The following is a 14,664-nucleotide window of genomic DNA, read 5'->3' on the forward strand; positions in this document are numbered from 1 at the left end:
TTCTTCAAGGATGACGATATACTGGCACAAGAGAAATCAGAAACAATAGAGTTGACAGAAACCGTGGTCCTTTGAGGAAACAAACAAACAAAAACAAATAGGTACTGTTCAAAAAAGGACACCACGATTCAAAACTTGATAGAGGGAACCGCAACAAGGAAAAAGCCAGCCGGTCAGTCACGAGAACGAACCTTATCACCTTATCTGTTTAGGATAAAGTTTTTCCCCGGGCGATAATCTACGACCTAGCGTTTACAAGGCAGACGCGCTACCCTTCAAGCTAACTAGGCTGACACAAAAGATGTCGGGAAGTGGCTGGGAGAAAAAACGGAAGACAAAAGGGCCGCTGCCTTCCTCACACAAAGGATCTTTCGCTATTCAGCGGGGGAACTCAGCAGCGGTCATGGAAACCCTACTTGGTTCTTCAAACTTGGAAAAAGTTTTTTTTTATCTCTGGAGAGACTAATGAGAGAGATCCATGGGGCAGATTCGAGAAGATTGGAAGATTATTTCGTCATGATGGTCAATGTTATTAAACAATCACCTTATCTTGATTTGGAGGGAGATGTGAGCGAGGGTAAGTTTTGACTGAAGATTCGGAGGTAAGTTCCATTTTTCAATTCAATTGCAATGAAACTTATTGTTATTCCCTAGATTGAAAAGTTCCAGGATTTTTTACTTTCCATTTTTTTAGAGGTTTGATAGAGGGAACTGTAACTGTCAAGGTCTTATCGTCCCAAAATCGAAGAGAGAAGGAAGACAGGATAGGAGAAAGCCAGCCGTTCCGAGAACGAACATTATCCCTTAGGGATAAAATTCGCCCCGGTTGGGAATCGAACCCGCGGCCTTGCGCTTACAAGGCAGACGCGCTACCAAATAGAGGGAACTGTAACTGTTAAGGTCTTATCGTCCCAAAATCGAAGAGAGAAGGAAGACAGGATAGGAGAAAGCCAGCCGTTCCTAGAACGAACATTATCCCTTAGGGATAAAATTCGCCCCGGTTGGGAATCGAACCCGCGGCCTTGCGCTTACAAGGCAGACGCGCTACCAACCAAGCTAACTAGGCTGGCCCTTCCATGATTTGATAATGTGTTTAGTGTCCTTTATTACTTAAGTCTTGTTTCTTTCATTCTGATCTTTCAGTATAAACAAAAGTTGTTTCAGTACAAACTAAATTCCCATCAGCATAATATTCTATTCTTTGTTTCAGAAACAAAACCGTTCAGTTCGAGAATGCAGAAAATGTTCCTGTACTTGTCTTCCATTGACTCAATCATGTCAGATCACAAGGGTAAGTTCCAAAGTTTCACTACCAAATATGTAATGACCTAATGACGTACTAATCGACTACTTTTTCCCTTCACAGGAGAAAACCGTTCCAATCAAAACTTGGTCATAACTAAAAAAATAATATTTTATTATTTTTCTTCAACCATTGGGAGATCTTTGACCATTAGGCCGTTTTTCCTCTCGCATTCCAATATTTCCCTACAGTGTCATTGCTGGCTTCCAAGGCAGGACAGAATTTCATCATAATTATCTTTGTATATTTTTTTTTTTACTTTCTTTTCAGGAAATTTGCTCAACAGTGTGGAACAAAATCTCTCATCTAAAATAGGCCAGTCAATATTCATCCGAAACGAACCCATCAGCTCTCTAGATCTCCCCTTTGTGAACCTAGCTTATCATGTGGTAAACTATTGTACAGGTGGAATACCTCTAAATAGAACTCCGGAATGTCTTGATGAAATCATTGTACTCAACAAATCCGATGCAAAGGTAAACACGGTTAGCCCGGTGGTAACGCTCTCTTGCAGAAGCACCATCGACAAAAATTTGTACTCGTTTTTCGATTGCAAATATTTCACCGGGTTACTTTCTGGTGTCCTCGTGTTAACCAGCCCCTAATAGGGAAGTATTGTGTCTTCTCTCGCGCATCTGATGACAGGCATACTGCGGGATGGGCTTGCTACGACACAGACCACACCTAATGTAGCAGTTGTTTCAGAATTCTATTCTATTTGAATCCTATTCTATTCTTGTACTTGATTGAAAACTCAGTAACATTGTGAAGGTCCATTTGAACTATTGGGTTGTATGGAAAACGAAAACTTCAATTTTTGTTCTTTCTATTCTCAGGCTACCTCATTCACATTACCGGCCCAGGACACTGTGCAAGATCTCCTATCGCAACTTCTAGCCGAATTCAAACCTCATGACGTCATCACTCGGGAAATGGCCGCCAAACTAGTACAAAATGAACGCACTATGAACGTTGTCATGGCAATGGAAAGTCTGCGGGCAATAGATGTACGAAACTTTGTTCAGGGAGAGGATTGTACCGTGTTTTTGATCAATTTGTACAATCTCATGTGGACCCATGCTTTGCTGATCTTGGAATCGACAGGTGAGTTGTTTTTATTTTATTTTTTTCATTTTTTTAATACCTTGCTTAACGCTCTACAAGGACCGCAATTACTAAACAAAGTCTAGCAGGTTGCCCGTGCTTATCCTCGGAAAATTGATCATAACTCAAGATAGGTTTAGATCTGGGCAAAATCCTCTCTTACTGGACACCTAGAACACATTAGGAATATTCTTACTAAATTTCAGCCTTATAGATGTTGGGGTTATGGAGATAGAGCGATCATTGTATGAACTATGAATGAATGAGTGAACGAATCTCGCTTTTATACAACAGCAAATTATTATTGTGAATCGTTTTGTTTTTACAGATGAAGGCACGGGTCTGGTCTCTCAAAGTGGCACCTGCCGGTTCCTCACCAAGCGTCTGGTAGCTTATCATATAGGCTCTCTAGGTCTGGTCAGCCTACATCACATCGAGTCAATACTCCTGCATAACTACTCCCATGTATTTGGCTCCCTGGTAGATACGAGTACACCTCTGTGTACTTCTGAACCTGTAGATAACCCCCTGGCTGGTTGGAATGTAACGAGGGATCCTAGAACTGTGTTTGTCCTCGGCAACTGTTACCAACGGAGTCCTCTTATTAAGGTAATAGTAATATTTGTGCTTTATTTATTGTTAAATTTTGACATAACATGACAATAAAAAACGGTTGGAATGTAACGAGGGATCCTAGAACTGTGTTTGTCCTCGGCAATTGTTACCAACGGAGTCCTCTTATTAAGGTAATAGTAATATTTGTGCTTTATTTATTGTTAAATTTTGACATAACATGACAGTCAGCTCCCATGGCGTAGTGGTCACTGCGCTCGCCTTGCACGCGGGAGACCCGGGTTCGATTCCCGGCGGGGTCAAGAAATTTATAAAAAAGTAAATTTAAACTTGTGACAGCACTACCACCAGTCCACCCAACCCCTCCCGGGGCCAATAGATTAGGGCCAAGGTGAGCATTAAAGATCATCAAAGAGTGAGTGATTCATTGAGTGAGATATAAAAAAAGAACTACTGTTTCCAGTTTACTATTCAGTCAATGAGTCCGATCCTAACTCCCCTATATCTAGAGGGACTTAAAGAGTGAGTTGTGTGTTTTAGGGTCTGACTCATTGACTCAAAGAGAGCAGTTTGTAAACTCATCGTGAGTGGGGAATTTCTATCTGATAAGTTTGACTGATCGATCATCGCATGCGATAAAACTCATTGTGAGTGGCGGACTTTAGCATATTCATGTTCTAATATCCATTTCTCTTCCTATTTCTTGGTTTAACTTTCGTATTCATGTTTATAAAGTTATCAGGCTTTTGTAAATATGACATTTAAAACAGCCTCACTTTATTGATTTTCCCTCAGGTTCTCTCTCCCAAGGACAATTTAGACTCGGTTCTAGAACAGACCATGTCTCAGTACGCTCAGAACCACATTTGTCTTCTACACAACTCTCTACATGTCCCTCTACTTGTACTGAACTACCTGGAGTATGTGTCTAGTATACAGCGACCTGAATGTGAACATAGCAGCTCAGATACGAGTAGTAACCAGAGTCGGGAGACGAGATCTGCGCTCATTGATTTTGTCAAGGAGTATACGCCTGTGCGCAGCTTTATCCTGGCTCGAAAAGGTAAAAGAATTTGGTCTTCTTATTATATCTATGCCAGCTTAGTTAGCTCGGAAGGTAGCGCACTGCCTTGTAAGCGCTGGGTCGCGGGTTCGATTCCCGCCCGGGGCCGATTTTATCCTGAAGGGATAAGGTTCGTTCTCGGAACGGCTTCCTTTCTCCTATTCTGTCATCCTTCTCTCTTTGATTTCGGGACGATGAGACCATAGCAGTTGCAGTTCCCTCTATCAAAACTTTTCAAATAAATCAAGAAGTTTGACTGACCTTGTTTGTCTGTCACAAAACGAACCTTATTCGTTGGGGATAAAGTTCGCCCCAGGAGGGAACTGTAACTGCTAAGGTCTTATCGTCCCGAAAGCGAAGAAAGACAGGATAGGAGAAAGCCAGCCGTTCCGAGAACGAACCTTATCCGTTCAGGATAAAATCCGCCCCGGGCGGGAATCGAACCCGTGAAACTCCTCTGGAAATGTGTTGAGACTGAAAATTCTGACTGATATTATCTGCAATGTTCCTATGCCATATGATAAGAGTGAGAGGTTGCTTTCTATTATCAAGATTGATTTTAGTACCTGTGACGGTAGGTATATCAACGTAGCTTAGTTATTAAAATGGCAATTTAGTCCTGGTTCGATTCCCAGGAGGGTAGAAAACAGCACAATTTGTTTACAGAACCCAAAACATTAGTCAAACATCCCCCAAGTTCGTTGACGGGCTACCCATCAAGCTAACTAGGCTGGCAATTTGAATATTAATAAAATTGGTTTTTATTATTACATTTTTTACTTTCTATTACTAAAGTAATGAGAAAGTACCTGTGGTCCAAATTTTTCACCTTTCCTTTATTTTCAGACTTGCAAATTTTGGATCAAATCACTTTCAACTTGAACCTGAACTTTACCAAACAGAATAAATCATCTCCCATTACTGATGATGTCATTAGAATAGACAGACACATTGTCACCTATGTAGCAGACTATGATATTGTAATGGGAGGAATACTTGACAACTTGGCAAAGGTATGTGTGTAACACTTTTGAACATCATTAATTATGGAAGCTGTCTGCAAAATTTGAGCGACTTGTTTCTGAGGTAAAGTCGTGAGAAGCGCTAGTTCCTTTTGAGGTTTTTCCCTGTACAGCCCTAAATAGCAGAACTTGGGTCCGGAATAACGGCCGAACCGTACCTTCTGAAAACAGGGCCCAAGGATGATACTTTTGATCTACATAATTTATTGAATCTCTATGGCAAGTTCGAGCGACTTTGCCTGAAATCTAAAGCCCTGAAACCTGCCAACTCTTTCGGAGCTTTTTGAAAGATTTGGCGTTAAAAAGCGGGCGAACCGTACATTTCTCGAGGTGCGGCCCGCGGACAATTTTGATCATCAATAATTATGGAAGCTGTCTGCAAAATTTGAGCGACCTGTGGCCAAACTGGTGGGATAATATTTGTTCTCTTAACGGCTGGTCTCCTATCCCCCTTTGTGAACCTAGCTTATCATGTGGTAAACTATTGTACAGGCGGAATACCTCTGAATAGAACTCCTCAATGTCTTGATGAAATCATTGTACTCAACAAATCCGATGCAAAGGTAAACACGGTTAGCCCGGTGGTAACGCTCTCTTGCAGAAGCACCTGCATTTACATTTACATAACATGACAAAAAAAAGTAAATTTAAACTTGTGACAGCACTACCACCAGTCCACCCAACCCCTACTGCATTTACATTTACATAACATGACAAAAAAAAGTAAATTTAAACTTGTGACAGCACTACCACCAGTCCACCCAACCCCTCCCGGGGCCAATAGATTAGTGCCAAGATGAGCATTAAAGATCTTCAAAGAGTGAGTGAGTGGGTGAGGGATTCATTGAGTGAGACATAAAAAAAGAACTACTCTTTCCAGTTTACTACTCAGTGAATGAGTCGGGTCCTCACTCCCCTATACCTAGGAGGAGTTGAAGAGTGAGTTAAGTGTTTTAAGATCTGACTCATTGACTTAAAGGGAACGATTTGTAAGCTCCATCGTCTTAGCGACCAATGTTATTTTCATAGGAGGTTCTAATGTTCTAATATCCATTCCTCTCCCTATTTCTTGGTTTAACTTTCGTATTCGTGTTTATAAAGTTATCAGGCTTTTGTAAATATGACATTTAGAACAGCCTCATTTTATTGATTTTCCCTCAGGTTCTCTCTCCCAAGGACAATTTAGACTCGGTTCTAGAACAGACCATGTCTCAGTACGCTCAGAACCATGTCTGTCTTCTACACAACTCTCTACATGTCCCTCTACTTGTACTGAACTACCTGGAGTATGTGTCTAGTATACAGCGGCCTGAATGTGAACATAGCAGCTCAGATACGAGTAGTAACCAGAGTCGGGAGACGAGATCTGCTCTTATTGATTTTGTCAAGGAGTATACGACTGTGCGCAGCTTTATCCTGGCTCGAAAAGGTAAAAGAATTTGGTCTTCTTATTATATCTATGCCAGCTTAGTTAGCTCGGAAGGTAGCGCACTGCCTTGTAAGCGCTGGGTCGATTTTATCCTGAAGGGATAATGTTCGTTCTCGGAATGGCTGCCTTTCTCCTATCCTGTCATCCTTCTCTCTTTGATTTCGGGACGATGAGACCGTAGCAGTTGCAGTTCCCTCTATCAAAACTTTTCAAATAAATAAAGAGGATTGACTGACCTTATTTGTCTGTCACAAAACGAACCTTATTCGTTGAGGATAAAGTTCGCCCCAGGAGGGAACTGTAACTGCTAAGGTCTTATCGTCCCGAAAGCGAAGAAAGACAGGATAGGAGAAAGCCAGCCGTTCCGAGAACGAACCTTATCCGTTCAGGATAAAATCCGCCCCGGGCGACAATCGAACCCGTGACCTAGCGCTTACAAGGCAGACGGTCTACCCATCAAGCTAACTAGGCTGGCAATTTGAATATTAATAAAATTGGTTTTTAGTATTACATTTTTTTTTTTTTTTTTTTTTTTTTTTTTTTTTTTTTTTTTTTTTTTAAAAAAAAAAAAAACAGAGTCGCTCGAACTTGACACAGAGATTTGATAATTATGTAGATCAAACCCTGGGCCGTGTTTCCAGATGGTACGGTTCGCTCGTTATTCCGGGCTAAAGTTCCACTGTATTTGCAGGGCGGAAATAATCATTGCTTTCTAATACATATTGTGACTTTACCTTATTGTTTAAAAATTTAAAGTTTCTGTTGGTTTCAGAGTGTACCCAGTGTATGGTTTGCAGAGTGACCATATTCTCCATGTTCAATAGACGACATCATTGTAGACGCTGCGGACGACTAGTGTGCGGCGCTTGCTCCCAGAATAAAATGAAGGCAAGTGTGAGGAGGACATGCATAAATAGGAGAACCAGAAAAATAAAATTTCCGCCTCCGCTGGGATTCGAACTCAGTATTTTCATATTGAGAGTCAGCGCTCGTAAACATTCAGCCACACAGAGATGGTCAATACCTATTGGAAGAAAATATAAAATTCAATTGTCATATTTCGTGCTTTTTCCGCTGAAATTTTAATCAGCTTTTCAACTGTTGTCACGAGTCTGAGTGCATCCCAAAATAACCACCCGTCCAGATACCAAGCACGCTAAATGTTGCTTAACTTTAACATCTATGAGGAACTGGTGTATTCTGAAAACGAAACTTATCTGTTTAGCATTAAATCCGCCCCGGGCGACAATCGAACTCGCGACCTAGCATTTACATTTCGGGACGATAAGACCCTAGCAGTTACAGTTTCCTCTGTCAAAAATCTTAGTTATATTTTATTTTTATTTAGTTACACTGAAAGGCACAGTATTTTTCAAATTTACATCCATGGCCCTCCTAGATCACCAGGTCACCATATTTATGTGTTTACGCCCTATATTTAACCTTTCCTCCAGGCTAACGCAATCGCTCAAACCCCCACCAAAGGCAAAGACAAGAAATCTGTTCAACTCCCACCCAGCGATGATTACTCTCAGCACTCTGCTCACTCCAAAATCAGCGAACGTCTTTCCAAACTGTGCGTCAATAGCCGCAGGCTTGAGCTCCTTTCCAAACTAACTCCCGGAAAAAGCCCCCTCCTTTACTTACTCAATTGGAACGTTCAGTTGGAAGTTGTGTTTTCTCACGTCGAGTTGGAAATGTCTCGAGGGAACTTTGTGCTGGTGCTGGAACTCCTCTACTATGTACTCACTCCGAGGATATTCCTGGGAGATGCGAGGTTACGTCAGTTCTATGATAGTGTGCTGCTGGAGTTAGCCACTACGTGTGGTGAGTACTATGATCCTAGAACTTGGTTATTGTACTTAAATCAGTTATTTGTCCCGCTCTTTGCTGTTGAAAAATTACATTTTCGCTGATCGAACTTGAATGATCCTAGATTCTAGGACCTAGAACATGGTTATTGTAAATCGTTTGTTTGTCCCACATTTTGCTGTTGAAAAATCGGCTAATCGAACTTGATGTTCCTTAGATGGCAAATACCTATCTTAAAAAATTCCTCAGAAATGGGTTAATAAAATTTTCAGCCCTAGTAATATATTTCTAATGAACAGGGTATATTCTATGAAATATTACCTTCCAGATCTATTATTATACATGAACCTACATAGTAAATTACCCTCTTACCTATCAACTTGCTTTCAGATACTTATATCCTAGATGTGACGTACCTGCCGACAATGGCGGACTTTGTTCTCAACAATCAACAAACCTCCAGTCTCAAATGTCTTCAATATTTGACGGCTCGATCTCATGAAATTTGGCAAGATAAACAAGATGTACCTATTCCTTGAGGGATAAGAAGACTTTTAAATCCTTTTCTGGCAGGAAAAATATGTATCTTACCTCTCCAACACCACAAGATAGTCACTGTAATGCTCACTATAAACGTCCACACTGCTAGCAGACGTCCAAACTGTCTCACAACACGATAATACGCTTTCATAGTCCTAGCATGCTTCAAGTCGTCCAATAAACAGTCAACAGCTTCGAGTCCAATTGCCGTCCAACTTTCTCGGGTGCAGTTTTTGGGCTTCTTGATCGAAGATACGATTTTCTCTTTTACCTGTGAAGAGTTAAGACCAGGGCCGTATTTAAGGGGGGGCCCTCCCCCCTCCCCTCGAGCTTAATTTTTCTCCTTTACCGTAAGCGAGACTCCTGGTTATGGTCCTGGTTGAGACGTTATCTACTTCTATGGTTCTGGAGTTTTGGACATAGAGGGAACTGTAACTACGAGATCTTATCGTCCCGAAATCGAAGAGAGAAGAAGGACAGAAAAGAAGAAAGCTGAGAGGGGTTGGATGGAAGAGAATGCCCTAGGCATTAATCCCGCCCCTGAGTTAGGATTTTTCAATATTTTTTTTTTCTTTCTTTATTCAATTTTCGTTTTTATTTGCTGATTTCTTATCATTTTATTTTGTTTTGTGTACCTGTTTGTAAATATTGTAAAATCTTAATAAAGTGTTATATAATAATAAAGCTAACCGATCCGAGAACGAACCTTATCCGTTCAGGATAAGTGCTTACATGGCAGGCGGCGCTACCTTTTAAGCTATCTGGGCTGACGAAAAATTTGTTAATGTAGTTTTTCTCTGTTCCTTCGCATACAAGGACTTACTGTTTGATTCTGGCTGCCTGTATAGTTGAACAGTTGTTTGCCTTGTATTTCTTTGCTGAGAGTGTCCAAGTATTCTTTCTCCAACGCATCATACGTTTCTTCAGGTTCGGAGGATGTGTTTGTTAGAGCCGTTGATTCATCGGTCACTTGGGCTTTGATTAGTTTTTTGATTAAATTCTTGATATGCTGGAAAGAATAATATTGTGCTGGCTTCCAAGGCAGGACAGAATTTCATCATAATTATCTTTGTATATTTTTTTTTTTACTTTCTTTTCAGGAAATTTGCTCAACAGTGTGGAACAAAATCTCTCATCTAAAATAGGCCAGTCAATATTCATCCGAAACGAACCCATCAGCTCTCTAGATCTCCCCTTTGTGTATGGTTATTGTAAATCAGTTATTTGTCCCGCTCTTTGCTGTTGAAAAATTACACTTTCGGTGATCGAACTTGAATGATCCTAGATTCTAGGACCTAGAACTTGGTTATTGTAAATCAGTTATTTGTCCCGCTCTTTGCTGTTGAAAAATCACATTTTCGGTGATCGAACTTGAATGATCCTAGATTCTAGGACCTAGAATATGGTTATTGTAAATCGTTTGTTTGTCCCACATTTTGCTGTTGAAAAATAAATTCCTCAGAAATGGGTTGATAAAATTTTCAGCCCTAGTAATATATTTCTAATGAACAGGGTATATTCTATGAAATATTACTTTCCAGATCTATTATTATACATGAACCTACATAGTACATTACCCTCTCTTACCTATCAACTTGCTTTCAGATACTTATATCCTAGATGTGACGTGCCTGCCGACAATGGCGGACTTTGTTCTCAACAATCAACAAACCTCCAGTCTCAAATGTCTTCAATATTTGACGGCTCGATCTCATGAAATAGATGCCGACAGAGCAGATAAAGTGGCCCGACAGTTTTTCCTCGCGAAAATTAATCATGAGGTAATTATTGCTTCCTTTTTCTTTCCTTATTTTCGAGAGGTTTCATAGGAAGAAGTGTAATAAGGGAGGTCTTATCTTCCCGAAATCCAAGACAGGACAGGATAGAAGAAAGCCAGGCGTTCCGAAAAAGAATCTTTTGTATTTAGGGTAAAGATTGTCCCACGCGAGAATCGAACTCGCGATTTAGCGCTTGCATGCAAAGTAGGCGCGCTACCTTCCACGCTAACTAGGTTGGCATAGTGCGGAAAATGTGTTACAAAATGTGCATGAACGAACAGGAAAAATATACGAGTATAATTCTGTAGTGAGCACCAAAGTCAATATAAAATATTTTTTCTTGGAATTTTCAGATCATTGAAACGTGTGGTTTGACCAGCTGGAATGAGGCGGATGAGTTGAACCCGTACATTATCCTGGAGAAAATCATCGCCAGCCAAGATGTAGATCTGGCACAGAGATGGTGCGTGTATAGAAACCTGCCCCATGAAGCTAGCCCTGATTTAGAGGTAAATATAGATATAGACTTAATCTGTCGAATCATTTGAGTTTGTCAAATTATTCGACCTGGACCTGGCCGGTAAGCTAACGTATCAACTGCTCGAGCAGGTATTCGGGTATTTCTACATTTTCTACTAAGAGGTGTGAAGGTTTGCGTTCCACTTATTTAATGTTAAGTTATAACATCAACTCAGTGGTGATCTGGTTAGTGTAGTCTAGAGCAGTGTTTCTTAATTAGTTTGGCCCGCGGAACCCTTTTCAAAAGGTAAACATCTTTGCGGAACCCTGAACTTTCAAGATTGCACCCCCCACCCCCCACAGTTCCCTCTATCAAACCTCCAAAAAAAAGCTGTATAAGATGAAATACCTAGTCTAAGATGGTCGTTTTGAAACTGCATTTTATCTGGTGTATGATTTTTCCAAAATATCTATGTTTGTAGAACACGTGTTCTTCCGATGTTTGAAGCTAGGTGAGTGACCATTTTTAGATTTCTTACTAGGCGTCCACAACGAATAACCGACCATCGACCCTCGCCTCGTACCGACCCAAGAGAAAATAAACGAACCCTGCTAATGAATAGAAGCGAGCCTCGACCATAATACCAACCCTCGCAGATATAAGAAATTGAGCTGACGTCTTCGGATCTGGAGGTTGGTGGCTCGAGTCCAAGTTATGGCATAAAATTTAGAGAAATGTATTAATCAGGGAAGGGCATTTATGACAGGGGAACAACTCAGGCAAGCTTTGGACTATGTGCTGGAGAAACAAGTAGCACCGGACATGTTTGTAGAACACGTGTTCTTCCGATGTTTGAAGCTAGGTGAGTGACCATTTTTACATTTCTTACTAGGCGTCCACAACGAATAACCGACCATCGACCCTCGCCTCGTACCGACTCAAGAGAAAATAAACGAACCCTGCTAATGAATAGAAGCGAGCCTCGACCATAATACCAACCCTCGCAGATATAAGAAATTGAGCTGACTATTTTTTCTGCGATGGTTGATGGTCTTGACGAGGGTCAATAGTCTAAGGCCTATGGTCGCCGTTGTGGCCGCGCACTTACGCTTGAGTCAATTTTTCTACCCTTTACAAGACCTTACTTACACCTTACATTAGCTAATTGACCGAACGAATTGAGGTCCATTCTAATCTAGCCTACCCTTCTCCCTAATCCACAGGTATGACCGACATTCTCTACTCTCTCATGGAACAGTCAGACCCCAGTCTTCTCCTATGGAAAGTCTACCTGCGCGCTGTATGCTCTCACTGTGAGCGCAATTGTCTACTCAATGTCCTCTACGCCATTCAGTTGCGCACCAGGGACCATGTGCGGGGCGCAATCACCTGTGTTATGTTCTATCTGGAAGATGTGCACTCCTATGTACAGCTGAGTGAGAAGAAGTACCATCTGACCAATGCTGGAGGTCATTTGAATGATTATCGCGCCGAGAAAATGAGTAAGATAGGTTCCTGTTGAATTTTTTGTCATATTGGGTAAAGCCTCGGCTCGGCTGGGTGACGTTAAACAAGGAGTAGACCAGCTTAGTTTGGCTGGGGGACTTTAAACAGGGAGTATACCCGCCTGAATTTCCCTCACCTAAAGAAATAGCAAAGGTTGAGTGGGTAGATCCTCGGCCAAAGGACACTTTTCATCTACAAAATTTATCGAATCTCTGGAAATTTTGATAGGCCTCGGCCTGAGAATGGCAAACTCCTTCCGATGTTTTTCAAAGGATTATTGTATTTTGTGCTTATTAAGGCGGCTTTCACACTGAGGTAACACGTCGCAAGTAGCAAGTCACAAGATGCTACGTAGCATGCATCTTCAAAGACCAGACCATTTCGATGTTTTTCAAAGGATTATTGTATTTTGTGCTTATTGAAACTGCTAACAAAAACGGACTCCTCAGTCCTACTTTGGCAGTCTAAATAAAGTATTTATTTTCTGTTCTATTCGGAAGGAAATCAACATAACAGTGTTACTTCAACACCAACAGTCTGGAGTTTTGTTAGTTGCTACTTGTGATTGTTTGTGGGAAAAATTATTTTGGGGTGGGCATGCTATGACACACCACACGAGTCTAATGTTTTTTGTAACCATTGTGTTGTTGTTCTTACAGAAGCTTTACCGTCACCTGATAAGTCACCCCTATCTTCTCATTGAGCAACTGATACTTCTCACTCGACTCTCTCTGCTGGAGAAAATCCTAGTCCATATCAAGCCCTATCTGATACCCGCTGATACTGTCCCTGATAACATTCCTGCAGGTTTGTTGGATACTTATTATTTATTCGATTTAATGCCAAGTCTGATGGGTAAGCGCTAGGTCGCGTATTCGATTCCCGCCCGGAGCTAACTTTATGTTGTAGAAAGCCCTAGCCCATATCAATCCCTATCTGATACCTGCTGATACTGTCCCTGACAAGATTCCTGAAGTTATAGTCGTATTTTATTATTCCTTTCTGTGGCACTTTCGCCAAGGAATATAAAATTTCAACTTTAACACCCTGACTTCCAAAGCATATTAAATGGTGTTTATCTCTCATATGGGGGACTTCCGTGTTGCGTTGATGTGTTAAACAATGTTTAATTTAAACATATTTGCAGTACCCCTCCATATCTCTATTTCAGGTCGACTTCTACAGAGCGAAATCGATGCCCTGCTTCGTACCTACGCCACGAAAGCTCTGGACTTTCGAATCTGTGATGTAACTGGCTCAGGCTCATCCTCAATGTCCAGTAGTAGAACTGTGCTTAGAAATGACAAGTACAGCTTCTCTCCGCCTCGCACCCCGCCTTCCAAAGACCAGTGGATCCCCAATGATGGTACATAGTAAACGGAAATGTATATCAAAAATGCTTCCGGGTCTCGATAAGTGTATGGTTCGGCCGCTATTTGATGATAAGCGTTTAAAAAAGCTCAAAAAGAGTTGGAAGGTTTCAGGTCTTTAGATTTCAGCCAGAGTCGCTCGAACTTGACACAGAGATTTGATAATTATGTAGATCAAACCCTGGGCCGTGTTTCCAGATGGTACGGTTCGCTCGTTATTCCGGGCTAAAGTTCCACTGTATTTGCAGGGCGGAAATAATCATTGCTTTCTAATACATATTGTGACTTTACCTTATTGTTTTTATTTTATTTTGTGCTAAAATTTACCTAACAGGTTACTAGCTTTACTATACTTCGTCTGGCTATTACTTTAACCAAGCTGTTTTATTTTTTTTTTTCTCTCTGCTCAAAAAGAGTTGGAAGGTTTCAGGTCTTTAGATTTCAGCCAAAGTCGCTCGAACTTGACACAGAGATTTGATAATTATGTAGGGTTCAAACCCTGGGCCGTGTTTCCAGATGGTACGGTTCGGTCGTTATTCCGGGCTAAAGTTCCACTGTATTTGCAGGGCGGAAATAATCATTGCTTTCTAATACATATTGTGACTTTACCTTATTGTTTAAAAATTTAAATAAATGCAGTTTCTTTGTGTTATTATGTCACAACTTTGGTGCTCGCTGCAGCATTGTAGGATTTTCCCAATATC

General features: G+C 41.0%; 2 protein-coding genes across 2 annotated transcripts; both read left to right on the plus strand.

Moving 5' to 3' along the window:
* Window positions 1–458: 458 nt before the first annotated feature.
* Window positions 459–11,263, plus strand: LOC103516868. Its single transcript, XM_017447237.2, has 11 exons — window positions 459–577; window positions 1,211–1,291; window positions 1,574–1,779; window positions 2,140–2,407; window positions 2,736–3,016; window positions 3,776–4,043; window positions 4,890–5,056; window positions 7,949–8,321; window positions 10,452–10,627; window positions 10,978–11,133; window positions 11,174–11,263. Exons 1-11 carry the CDS (start codon window positions 466–468, stop codon window positions 11,261–11,263), a joined length of 2,178 nt encoding a protein of 725 aa, XP_017302726.2. The 5' UTR covers window positions 459–465.
* Window positions 11,264–11,843: 580 nt separating this feature from the next.
* Window positions 11,844–13,964, plus strand: LOC103516870. Its single transcript, XM_008481857.2, has 5 exons — window positions 11,844–11,946; window positions 12,308–12,586; window positions 12,889–12,905; window positions 13,250–13,397; window positions 13,762–13,964. Exons 1-5 carry the CDS (start codon window positions 11,844–11,846, stop codon window positions 13,962–13,964), a joined length of 750 nt encoding a protein of 249 aa, XP_008480079.2.
* Window positions 13,965–14,664: the final 700 nt, after the last annotated feature.

This window comes from Diaphorina citri, unplaced genomic scaffold, assembly GCF_000475195.1.
Source record: "Diaphorina citri unplaced genomic scaffold, Diaci psyllid genome assembly version 1.1 scaffold1683, whole genome shotgun sequence".
In the NCBI taxonomy this organism is placed as follows: Eukaryota; Metazoa; Arthropoda; class Insecta; order Hemiptera; family Psyllidae; genus Diaphorina; species Diaphorina citri.